This window comes from Amphiprion ocellaris, chromosome 17, assembly GCF_022539595.1.
Source record: "Amphiprion ocellaris isolate individual 3 ecotype Okinawa chromosome 17, ASM2253959v1, whole genome shotgun sequence".
Lineage (NCBI taxonomy): Eukaryota > Metazoa > Chordata > Actinopteri > Pomacentridae > Amphiprion > Amphiprion ocellaris.
Window position 1 is genome coordinate 28,811,121 of NC_072782.1, and position 11,474 is coordinate 28,822,594.

At 35.1% G+C, this 11,474-nt stretch overlaps 1 protein-coding gene across 2 annotated transcripts; it reads left to right on the forward strand.

The window, feature by feature from the left end:
- The first annotated feature begins 1,362 nt into the window (after positions 1-1,362).
- Positions 1,363-11,394, forward strand: LOC111565877 (annexin A1-like). Of its 2 annotated transcripts, none has more exons than XM_023266368.3 (12): positions 1,363-1,510; positions 1,866-1,977; positions 3,072-3,177; positions 3,350-3,444; positions 4,434-4,547; positions 5,814-5,904; positions 6,135-6,271; positions 6,549-6,642; positions 8,049-8,144; positions 8,978-9,036; positions 10,286-10,408; positions 10,532-11,394. In XM_023266368.3, the coding sequence occupies exons 2-12, from the start codon at positions 1,909-1,911 to the stop codon at positions 10,586-10,588; spliced, it is 1,041 nt and encodes a 346-aa protein (XP_023122136.2). In that variant the 5' UTR covers positions 1,363-1,510; positions 1,866-1,908; the 3' UTR covers positions 10,589-11,394. The 2 variants fall into 2 exon arrangements, with proteins under 2 accessions (XP_023122136.2, XP_035802174.2); XM_035946281.2 differs by having other exon boundaries at positions 1,448-1,510; positions 1,899-1,977.
- The last annotated feature ends 80 nt before the right edge of the window (positions 11,395-11,474 follow it).

The following is an 11,474-nucleotide window of genomic DNA, read 5'->3' on the forward strand; positions in this document are numbered from 1 at the left end:
TTTATTTTGAATGATAGCACATTTCTATAAAATGATGTTTTATAGTGTGATTTTATGGTCAAACTTTGTAAAAGAACAAATCATATTTTGTTAAAATGTACTGTAATTTAACAACCTAGAAAAAATCTGAATAGGATTTTTTTTTATCCGTTTTCAGTCCCTAATGTGCAAAATGTTTCGTTTATACATATAAAATATATACATAAAATATATTTACAATAAAAATTATATATATATATATATATATATAAAATAAAATAAAATATATATATATTGTTGCAAAAACTAATAAATAAATAAAATGTTATAAATAAAACAATAATAATATAACAATATTAATAATAAATAATAATATATTTTTAAAAATGAAAATACACTTTTAAAAATACAGGTTTTTGATGTGGCAGTTATTTAAAGTTTTGGCCTAAACATAAGGCCTAACAAGTAAATAATTACATTTTATTCTATGATTTTACAAGTTATTAGGTGTAATTAAAAAAACAGGAAAAGTCTTTATACTAAAAGCTTTTTTAAAAATTGCTGTTTTTTAGTTCCTAATACACACAATTTTTCTATTAAATAATGGTAAATATCTGTAAACTAACATATTTTTCCTGTTTAAAATATTGTAAAAAGTGTAATTTTGTGGTCAATTACACTGTTTAAAAAAGTGGTATAAAAAACAAAACAAAAAGCCATTTGTAAAATGACAGATTTTTTATTTTTTATTTTTTGAAAGAGGACGCTATTATTTATAGCTTTGGCCTGTTTATTTTGGCCGAAACATGATTTTACTAGTTATTATCTGTAATTTAACAGAGTTGATAAGAGAGAATTATCTCCCTGAAAGTCTGAGTTTTGCACTACTGTCAGAATAGATGCAGCAGAACCAGATGTGTTGTGTTTTTTCTTCTTTCATATCAAAACCTGCTGCCTCCTACGCCTCCACACTGAGTGGATATAATAATATAGAAGAGAAGCTGATGAGGGGTGGGTTTCTTCTTTCATTTCCAAACCTGACGTCCTCGTCTGACTCATCTGAAAACCTCGAATCACTCCACCTGCCATTCTCCTTTAACCACAGACTTCATTTAACAAAAACAGAAAAATGCAGAACATCAGGTTCAACCATGTAATTGTCCAAAAACAACACATCGTCTCAGGTTTGTGTTTGTGTGTTTGTACTTCAGCAGCTCCTCTTAAACATGAACTCCCTTCATTTAGCTGTTTCTCTGCATGTCCAGGTGAATAATAACGATTGATTAAAGGCTGAAACACAAGATTTACTGCACAAGTCTGAACAGACAGGAGAGTCACCGAACCAGTCGGCCAGCAGGAACGTCGCCTCAGAGGCTGTTGATTGGCTGAACATCCGCAGGTGGAAATAAAACCACCTGAACATCCTGCATGCAGGCAGAGAGAGATGGGTGGAGACTCTGCAGAGTTAAAAACTCCACCTGACAGCTCAGAGCTCCAGACTCAGGTGTGAGGACAGACGTCGTCTGCACAGGTGAGGATTCAGGATCCTTAAACTTGACAAAGAAACATGAAAATCACCTCCAAGCCTTAAAGTTAGGAGAATTTGGTGACTCCAGGGGGAAACACAGGTAAAGTGAGGCAGGTAACTTGTTGAAAGGTGATGAGAGGAGCCATGATGAGGATCCAGCAGGTGGATGAAGGAGATAAAGGTCAGGATTTAGATGACGACTGACAGGCTGGAGGTGGAAAGTTCAGGTTAGAAGTTCAGACAGACTGGAGGAGATGAAGTGAAGCTGCTGACTCACACCTGCTTCCATTTAAACAATCACACATAAAGAGAGGCAGCAGGTTGCAGATGTGGAGCTTCTTCTCTTTTCTCTTTACAGTGAGAGCTTCTGTTTGTGGTTTTAACTTCCCAGCCAAGTAAAGATGTCCATCTTCGGAAAGTTCCTCAAAGGCATCGTCCGTGACAGAAACCCCACAGACGACACGGTCAAGGTGAGCAGCAAAAAAAACCAAACTGAAACACCTTAAAACTGTAAAATCTCTGAAAAATATTGGCAAATATTTGTCAAATAAAATGTTTTGTTGACTTAAACACGCTGTATTTTTTATTTTATAGTGACACATAAAACAACAAACTACAATTTGAAAAATATAGATTTTTGAAGTGGACATTATTTACATTTATTTACAACATGTAAATGAATGGTTTTTTTTCTGTAATTTTACTAGATATTGCCCGTAATTTCACAAAACTGGCAAAATCTGTACAACAATAGTTGAAAGAATTGTTTAAAATTTTTCAGTCATTAATTTCTCATTCAAATAAACCCAGATTGTAAAGTAATTATGTATTTTTAATTTAAATACTGTTGAAAAAATTGCTGTCATACACTGTAAAACAAATTACTATTTGTAATAGTACAGATATTTAATGTGGACATTATTTACATGTAAACAAATGGTTTATTTGTTGTAATTATAATAAATATTGTTTGTAAGTGAACACAACTGACAAAATCTTTAAAATAATAGTTGAAAGAATTATTTACATTTTTTCGAACATTAATTTCTCTCTCAAATAACAACAAATATCTGTAAAATTATTTTTTATTTAAAAGCGGTTTTAAAAAATTATTTGCAGTCATACATTTTAAAAGAACAAATTACTATTCATAAAACTTTCATTTTTTGATGAGTTTGTTTTTTCTTTACAGTTTTGGTCTGTTTATTTATTTATTTTTTATGATAAACATGGAAGTGAATGACTTCTTGTCTGAGATTTTAACTAGATATTGTAATTTCACAGAACTGGGAGGAAAAATTTTGTAAAATACCAGCCAGTTACTCATAAAAAATTACAATTTAATAACTGGAAATGTTGTTTTTTGTTTACAGTGTGGTAAAAACCACTCCTGAAAATGCACCTCTAACTCCAGTTTTAATGAGAAGCCGTCTGTTTACTGCAGTATTAGGAATTCAAATGACTACTAACAAAAACTCTGAAAACTTCTCTGTAACTTTTGATTCCAAACTGTTTGCAGCAGCCAGAGTTAGTAAAACATCTGGATTTGTGCTTGTTGTTGTAGGTGAAGGGTAAAGTGAAGCCTAAATTTTACGGAACAGTCCCTCCGTATCCAAACTTCAACGCCAGCAGCGACGCTTCAGTCCTCCAGAGCGCCATTGATAGCAAAGGTCTGAGCATGTTTGAAGTCATCCTCATCCACAAATGTTCCTGTAGAGAGAGAGATGAAATGTGCAACCATAGGCACATATTTAATGTTTAAGTGGATGTTGATGCACCTTTTTGTACTCTTAAGACACAAAATTTCACTTTAATGAAACGAGAGTCCAATTTGTCCTGCAGATGTGGACGAGGACGTGATCATTGCAGTTCTGGTGAAGAGAAACAACGAACAGAGGCAGAAGATCAAGACGGTTTATGAAGCTTCTACTGGGCAGGTGAGTCATGAAAACAGTCAAATATGTACAAATACCACGAAATCAGCAGCAGAAGGAACCTAAAAGTCACTCATCATTCTGATTTCACAACATAAACTGGTTTGAACTACAATTAAAGTTGGAGTTGCACCTATTTTCCCACATTAACCCTCTTGGTTTAAGGTCTTGCACACATATATAACAGAAACCTTTCTGGGCCTTTTGTTGACATTCAACACGGTTTTAAGCTACTGTAAAATGATTTTTTTTGTGAAATATATAAATATATAACATATATATATATATATATATATATATATATATATATATGTATTATATATATATTATATATTATATATATATTATATAAATAAATGAGGGAAAGTTAGTGTCAGGATGAGTTTTCCAAAACTCCGTTTTTGAGTGTCTGAATATCTTCAACCATGAAGGACTTTCACAAAAAAAAAAATTTCATTCAAAAAAATTCATTTTCAGTAGCTTAAAACCGTATTGAATGTCAACAAAAGGCCCAGAAAGGTTTCTGTTATATATGTGTGCAAGACCTTAAACCAAGAGGGTTAATGTGGGAAAATAGGTGCAACTCCAACTTTAATTGCAGTTCAAACCAGTTCATGTTGTACCGTTTCTAGTACGTTGGGGAATAATGGTTCAACATCTTCAGAACGTCTTTAGTTGTTGTACCTTTTTTAAGAAGAACATTCTGGGAACTAAAAGCAAATTTCCTCCTAAAAATATCAGTAGAGTTTTGTAGAACCTACTCAGGTTTTTGGACCAAAAACATTCTAACTGGGAGGCACTAGAACTTTGTTTCATATTTGTGATTCTTGTGAACTTCAAAGAACCTCCAAGCGAATTCAGTGTTCCATCATCCTGTAATTACTCATTACAGTGACAGTGGACCCAGTGAGTGGAATTTAAAAGTCATTTCAAGGTATAAAAAGAAGATCTGACTTCTGCTATCCTTCATGTTTCTGATCGTTGTGTTTCAGAGGCTGGAAAAAGACCTGAAATCAGTTCTCAGGTCAGATTTAGAGGACGTCTCTCTGGCTCTGCTGATGCCGCCGGCTCACTTTGACGCCTACCTGCTGAGGAAAGCCACCAAAGTAAATATTATTCTACATAATGTATCTTATATTAAGAGCAATATTTCCTGGTCAGTCTAAAAACCCTTGTTTATTTGGTACTTTACATATAGTTTTGCTACTTCTCTGTTTCTACATTAGACTCAATAAAATGTTATGTTTGTATCTTTTATTTGAGTTTAATTTGAGCAAAAATGTAAATGTCCTTCTTTACTGGTGTCCAAAGTACGTTTTGTTAAATACTGCAGTTAAGTATAAATTCAAGGTACTTGTACTTGAGATTTTCCAATCGATGCAGCTTTAGGCTTCTACTTTCTACCTCTTGGACGATGTAGTTAATTTTCAGATTACAAATTTTAATATCTTTCCATTTCAGTAAAACCGTGCGTCTCGCAATGCGCTGATTTTTAGTTTAAAAACTTTCCTAATAAACTGAAAGATTTAAGTTAGGACATTTTTTTTAAAGATATATGAACTATTTTTAAAAAAAATCTTGTATTAGCTGTAACACTCATTTAAAGGAAAAAACATTGTATATGTTATACTCAAAGGACAGCAACACTACAAACTAAATGATCATAAATTTGATGCATTCTTGTAGATTAAACTACCCAACACAAAATAAAAATGATTTTAAACATGCACAGCAATGAAATGCAGCAAACACATTATTGCAGTAGTAAAATTACTCCAAAAACATTATATATTACAGTCAAACACTGATGGAGAACTTTTCTCTACAGAATAAGGTATAGTATTAGTACTGTTAATCAAGTATTAGTTGTATTTTATATCATTTTTATCACTACTAATGCCCAAAACAGTCCTGTTAATGAGTTTAGGCAAATATCTTCACAAATTTGCATCCATTATCAGTTAGTTGTGAATAAATGACTGTAAATACAGAATTAATAAGATGGGTAAAATGAATTATTAGAACAAACAAGTACAATAAATGTAGAAATTACTACAATTTCTTGTTGTGCTATAAAAATATCCTTATTATGCAAGATTAGTATTCTTAAGTGGAGAATTTTTACTTGCATAGTGTAACAGGAAATACATTATCAATAAAACAATTTAAAAAATCTAAATACTTAAGCAAATGTAGGTGTTTTTGAGGCATTTATTGACAATCTAGATAAACTAAAGAAATATTCCACAGAAAATATTTAAAGCCTGTTAAAATTAACTTGCTTTGTAATGTACTGTTGTAGTTTAGTCAATAAATATCAGCTGTTACTGTTTATTTGATTTAGATTTCATCATTTGTCTCTAATTGAACAGCGTCTGGGGACAGACGAGGACGTCCTGGTGGAGATTTTTGCAACCAGAACAAACCAAGAGATTCAGGAGATAAAGAGGGTCTTTAAAGAAGGTTTTTAACTGGGACACTTTGTTATTTGTTCGTCTGCATGCTGAGCTTTGAATTTTTAACATAACATCTTTGGTATGTAGCTGACAAACAACAGAACAAATTCCTACACAGTGCTGCACTGTAATCACACAGTTATGAGGCTTTTAAACAGCAGCTACTGCAGTCAGTTTGTGCTATTTTACTGCTGCAAAGTCTGTTATCTTTGCACTGAGATGTTCTTGTTTTCTCAGAGTATGGAAAAGATCTGAAGGAAGTTATTGAAGACGAGACCAGCGGCGACTTCACCAAAGCTCTTCTGGCCATGATGGATGGAAAAAAAGACGAGGACCACGAAGTAGATGTCGATCTGGCCCGAAAGGATGCAGAGGTAAAATAAAGAAAACCAGATTTTAAACTTTAAGCTGCTGGCATTAATCCAAAAGTCACAATTTTGCAGTTTAATTCTACAGGAAAACCTCTTCTTTGTTACTGACACAGGAGGAAGTGGTGCATTTATTAGGGGCAATTTCAAAATAAACTACAGTGTGGGTTCATGATAATTGGGGAAAAAAACAGGTCACAGACAATCCTTGTTCATAAGTAGAAGTATAAAACATCCCCTCATTTATAACTTATTGCCAGAATGTTTCTCTTTCTACCTGCAGACTCTGTTCGAAGCAGGTGAGAACACTAAAGGAATCGACGTCTCCACGTTCATCGACATCCTGACCACACGGAGCGGCCCTCAGCTCTCTAAAAGTGAGTCCTGGAAATGAAACTCGGTCTGTTGGGTTTGACTCATCAGACACCTTCATTCAGGGTTAACACACACCTGGACAAACAGGTGGAACCGCACTGATCCAGGTAACAGGTGGAACACACCCAGCACTGTGGGAACAACACACACCAACCTGATTTTAAATTGATTATGTTGTCTGAGGACTTCACATGGAGCAAGACATTCTGTTTAGATTTAGTCTCCAGTTTTACACATGACAAATGGTGAAAAAAGCAAAAATAGATACTGTTGCCTTTTTAATATGATGGTGATGGTGGACAAAGACTGGAAATGTTGGCAGCTTGCACTTAAAGCACAAAATCTGCATTAAAAACCTCTAAAAACAGAAGAGTTTATGCCACATGTCCACATATTTACACTCTTAGAAGTAGAAGAGCTTCGAGGAACCTTGTATTGTTCCTCACCATTGCCACTGTGGGGGAACCTTTTGAGTTTCTTGAGGAACCGAGGAGCTAATCAGAAAGGTTCTTCTAAGAAAAATTTTGTGTGGTTTTGAAGTCATTATTGGCATCGTTTTCATTATTGAGGGATATTTTCTTACCCTAAACATAAGAAATAAATGAACAAAACAATATTGCAGAGGTTCCTGAACAAAACATACTTAAACATACAAAAAATCTAAACATTTTGGCAATTAATGATTTTGGAATTTGTTTTGAGTCTGGAAATATCCGAGTTTGCCCAAATATACAAAAACTAAAAGCTTGCATTTAGTGAGTAACCTCTCCAATATTAGACAGAAAGGTTCCGTTATTTATTGGCAAAAATAAACAGAATCTGAAGTAATGGCTCAGTATATTCTTAATTGTTGGAGCTTTTTAAAAATGTTTTATAGTTGACTACAGCTTAGATTTATAAGACTTTCAGCCTTGTCACTCTTTTTCAAAAAATAATAAAATGAGCCTATATTAGTGTGTGATTAAATACTGAAATCTAGACACTTGCAGTTTTAAAATTAAACAAATAAAATATAGTTTCCCCACACCTCACTCTACAAAGAAACTCCTCCAGGAACTCCTTTGACTTACAAGAGGTTCCTCCAACAACCTCTCTATCAAACCGAGCTGTTAAAGGTTCTTTAAAGCATGAAAGGTTCTTTAAATATCTCCAGTTACTTAAGGTTCTCTTAATTCTAAGAGAGCTGAGGTGCTGTGCTGCTGTAGAATTATTTTTCTTTCGGATCTAAGATGAACATTTACTTGGTGACTCATGAAATCTGGATGTTTTTGTCTATGGATCCTCTGAAACTGCTTTTAAATTCCACAAATGTTCTAGCACTCTCAGAACTTGACTACACTTCCTTTCAGAGGAACATCTGCTTTCAGTTATCCTTTCACCTGTAAACATCTGTCTGTTCACCTGCCAGCGTTCCAGCAGTACGCTGCCGTCAGCGACATCACGTTACCTAAAGCCCTGAACTTAGAGCTGAGTGGAGACATTGAAGACTGTCTCATTGATATCGGTAGGTTCATGCTGTTTTACCTTTCCCAATTAGTGGAATGTAGCAGGATTTATAATTTCAGTTTTGCAGTGCATGCAGAAAAAACATGTTTTCTAAGTCTTGAGATATCAAGATTTCTGTCTGTTTTTGTGTCGTCTTTCTATAAAGGAGGCAAGGCTCAGTTGGATAACAGTGATGTTGCACATTTTGGTGATCCAATCAGAAATGATCATTACATAATATACAGTCTGTAACAACAGCTGAAAGCTGTTTCTGCATGTTGACAACTGAAACACGCTTGCACAGTGTTTATGGAGTAGATAAACTTAGCATTTTATTGTTCAAGTCTTTAATTTTAATTGTTGCACTGTGTATAGTAAAAGCAAATAGCTGCACATCTACACACCACTGAGGCATGGTGGTGGCATCATCGTGATGTGGAGATGCTTTTAGACAGCAGATCCTGGAATGATTGTAAAGGTGGAGAGTGACATGAATGCAGATAGAGAACTGTGACAAAACGGTTTCACACTAACACTTGAAGGAATATGATTGTACTGTTTAGTTCCAGCTGCAACATATGGTGTCCAGAGAAAACACTGGAAAGAGGGTGTCTATAAAGAACCAGACTGGGGGAAAAAAAACTTGAATGCAAAAATTTCAAAAATAATTTCCAGCTGAATAAAGGAGATTTGAATGACACTATCTACACATTCTCTGGCATTTTGTGGAGCTTTTTAAACTTTGGTATGGACTCCTGTAGCTACAAGAGGAGCTATCTGTGAGCAGCATCTGGACGCTGCATGATATTTTCAGTTTGTGACTGTATGTTTATATCCCTCTTTGATGTCTAGTGAAATGTGCCTGGAACACACCAGCTTTCTTCGCTGAGAAGCTGCATCTGGCCATGAAGGCGAGTATGACCACATCTCCGCTGCTCTTCCTCACCATATGTTCCACTACAATATCTGTGTGTGGTAGAGGCAGCAGTTCTGACTTTTCCACACTTAGTCAGGAGGTTTTGATTTGCTTGAAGATTTTATTTACATAAATGTGCAGTGTTTCATTCCCTAAAGGGGTAATTTAGGTTTTCACTGTTTCCCTAGTGACACACGCTTGTCAATTTACTCTACTAGCAGTTTGACAATCAGTATGTCTCCTTCTGTGAAAACGGTAAAATGTGGTCTAGTTTGAGCGCTCCAGAGTCTAAATAAATACCTCTTGGTTGTCTTGGATTGGGCCTGACACTGTTTTAAACAAAAGTCTGTGGAAAAAACTGGAGGTGTGGATTTGGAAAAGTATTTGGTGCATTGAATGAACTGTATGAGGTGCATTATGGGACATAAAGCATCCAGTATTTTTGGAGAGTAATCCAACAGAGCCTCAAAGGACATCTCGGATAGTTTTGATAGTTTCTCCTTCACTGTCAAAAAATCAGCATTCAAATGCAATTTTAGTGCTGTGAAGAGCATGCTACATCAAGAGTAGGTCATATAAGCATAACCCTAAAGCCATGTTGGCCAATCATAAGCTGGGAAAAATCCACTAATCCTGGGTCTGGAAGATAAAAGTATGTTTTCAGAACAGACTTAAAAGAGATCTTTTTGGCCATCAAACTAGGCGCTACATTAGCCAGACGCCACACTGCATATCATCACAACACACCACATGCACTGTGAAGCATGGTGGTGGCAGCATCATCATGTGGGGATGTTTCTTGGCAGCAGGCCTTAGAAGTTTTATGAAGTTAGAGGGTAAAACGACTGCATCAACGTATAGGGAAACCCTGGAGGACAACTTGATAGTCAGCAAGAGATACGCAACTTGAGAGAAATTTTGTTTTCCAGCAAGACAATGACACAACAAAAGCTACACAGAAATGGCTTAAAGACAACATGAATGTTAAGTGGTCGATCCACTCCCCTGAGACGTTAATGACTATTTTGCAGCTAACTCTCACAGGACAGATTCTGGAGCTTTTACCACCACAAGAGTTTGTGTTCCATCTAGAAAAACATATCTGAAATATCGTTGACCATATACAAATTAGGCAGCAATGGTACAAACCTTTTCTTGATATTATTTTGGAATTGAATGACAACACTTGACTGACCAGTACATTGTAATGAGATGTTTTCCACCTGTTGCATCTGTTTTTCCAGGGTCATGGCACCTGTGAGGACACTTTGATCAGAGTACTGGTGAGTCGCTCTGAGGTTGACCTGAAGAAGATCGTGGAGGAGTACCGGGCCATGTATGACTTCAGTCTACAGGAGGACATACTGGTAAACACGTAAATAATCAGATGTTTCCAAATGGTTCATGAGTGATGTGTTTTTCACTAATTAAGTAAATATGATTAATGTATAGTATTTCAGCTGACCATATATTTGTCTGTGTTTTTACAGAAGGACACTAAGGGACATTATGAGCAAGTACTGCTGGGATTGTGTGGACCTTATTGAAGTTTTATCATCACCGCTTTGGAAATGGAGGCCAAAATAATCTCAGATGCCACTAAAATCTCACATCTTTAATAATCACGATGAATTCTTGACTAATCTGTCCTACTGAGCTGATGTTCAAATAAAGCCATTATCACAGCAACAATGCTGGAAGCATCTCATACCTTCTTTCTGGTAAAACCCATTTGTCTCAGCTTTTTTCATGTTCTCAGATGTTGTGTTTTTACCTTTTGGGAAGATGCTGTAGTCCCATGTTTGATATATTTGGTAAACAATTGTAAGTGATGCTGAAGACAAAAAGAAGGCATAAATATTTTTCTGTGATCTTTAAATCCAATGCATAACATCTTAGTGTAGTCCTGTTCCTTAATTTCCTCATTTATCAAAATCCATATCTGTTTCAGCACATGAGAGATGAGAATAAGGTAGCCTTGTACTTTATGTATTTTTCTTTTCCTTCTGTTTTACAGTGAATTCACTTGCAGGCTACTTCTAATTGTGCATTGAACTCTAAATTTGCATGGTCAGTTACATTAACTTCCTATGTTTTAATGTGGAGGAGAAGCGGAAAGATTGAAAAAGCACGAACCATATTAATTAGATTCTCAGCTAAGGAATTATATTGGCAAACTTGTTGAGCTTTGTTAGTATTCCTACCAAACCAAGCTGTGCTGTTACGGTATTGTGTACTTTGCCTTGCATGGCCATGGAAACATGTATTCAAATTAGTTTTTATTTTTGGTTGAAATTTTAAGTCATAATTTGTAATATTACTTCTTCTCCATTAAAACAATCTGCTGACTGAGGTAGGTGGCACATGTTTGGTCCATTTTGTGCAGAAGAAGAATCACATGACATCTTAAATGCCCAATTTTTTTATGTCAAT

Excerpts from the sequence above, each read along its gene's own strand:
- LOC111565877 (XM_023266368.3), top strand. The coding sequence starts at position 1,909 with ATGTCCATCTTCGGAAAGTTCCTCAAAGGCATCGTCCGTGACAGAAAC. Across the intron at positions 3,445-4,433 it reads ATGAAGCTTCTACTGGGCAG|AGGCTGGAAAAAGACCTGAA; the intron begins GTGAGTCATGAA and ends GTTGTGTTTCAG. Across the intron at positions 6,272-6,548 it reads TGGCCCGAAAGGATGCAGAG|ACTCTGTTCGAAGCAGGTGA; the intron begins GTAAAATAAAGA and ends TTCTACCTGCAG.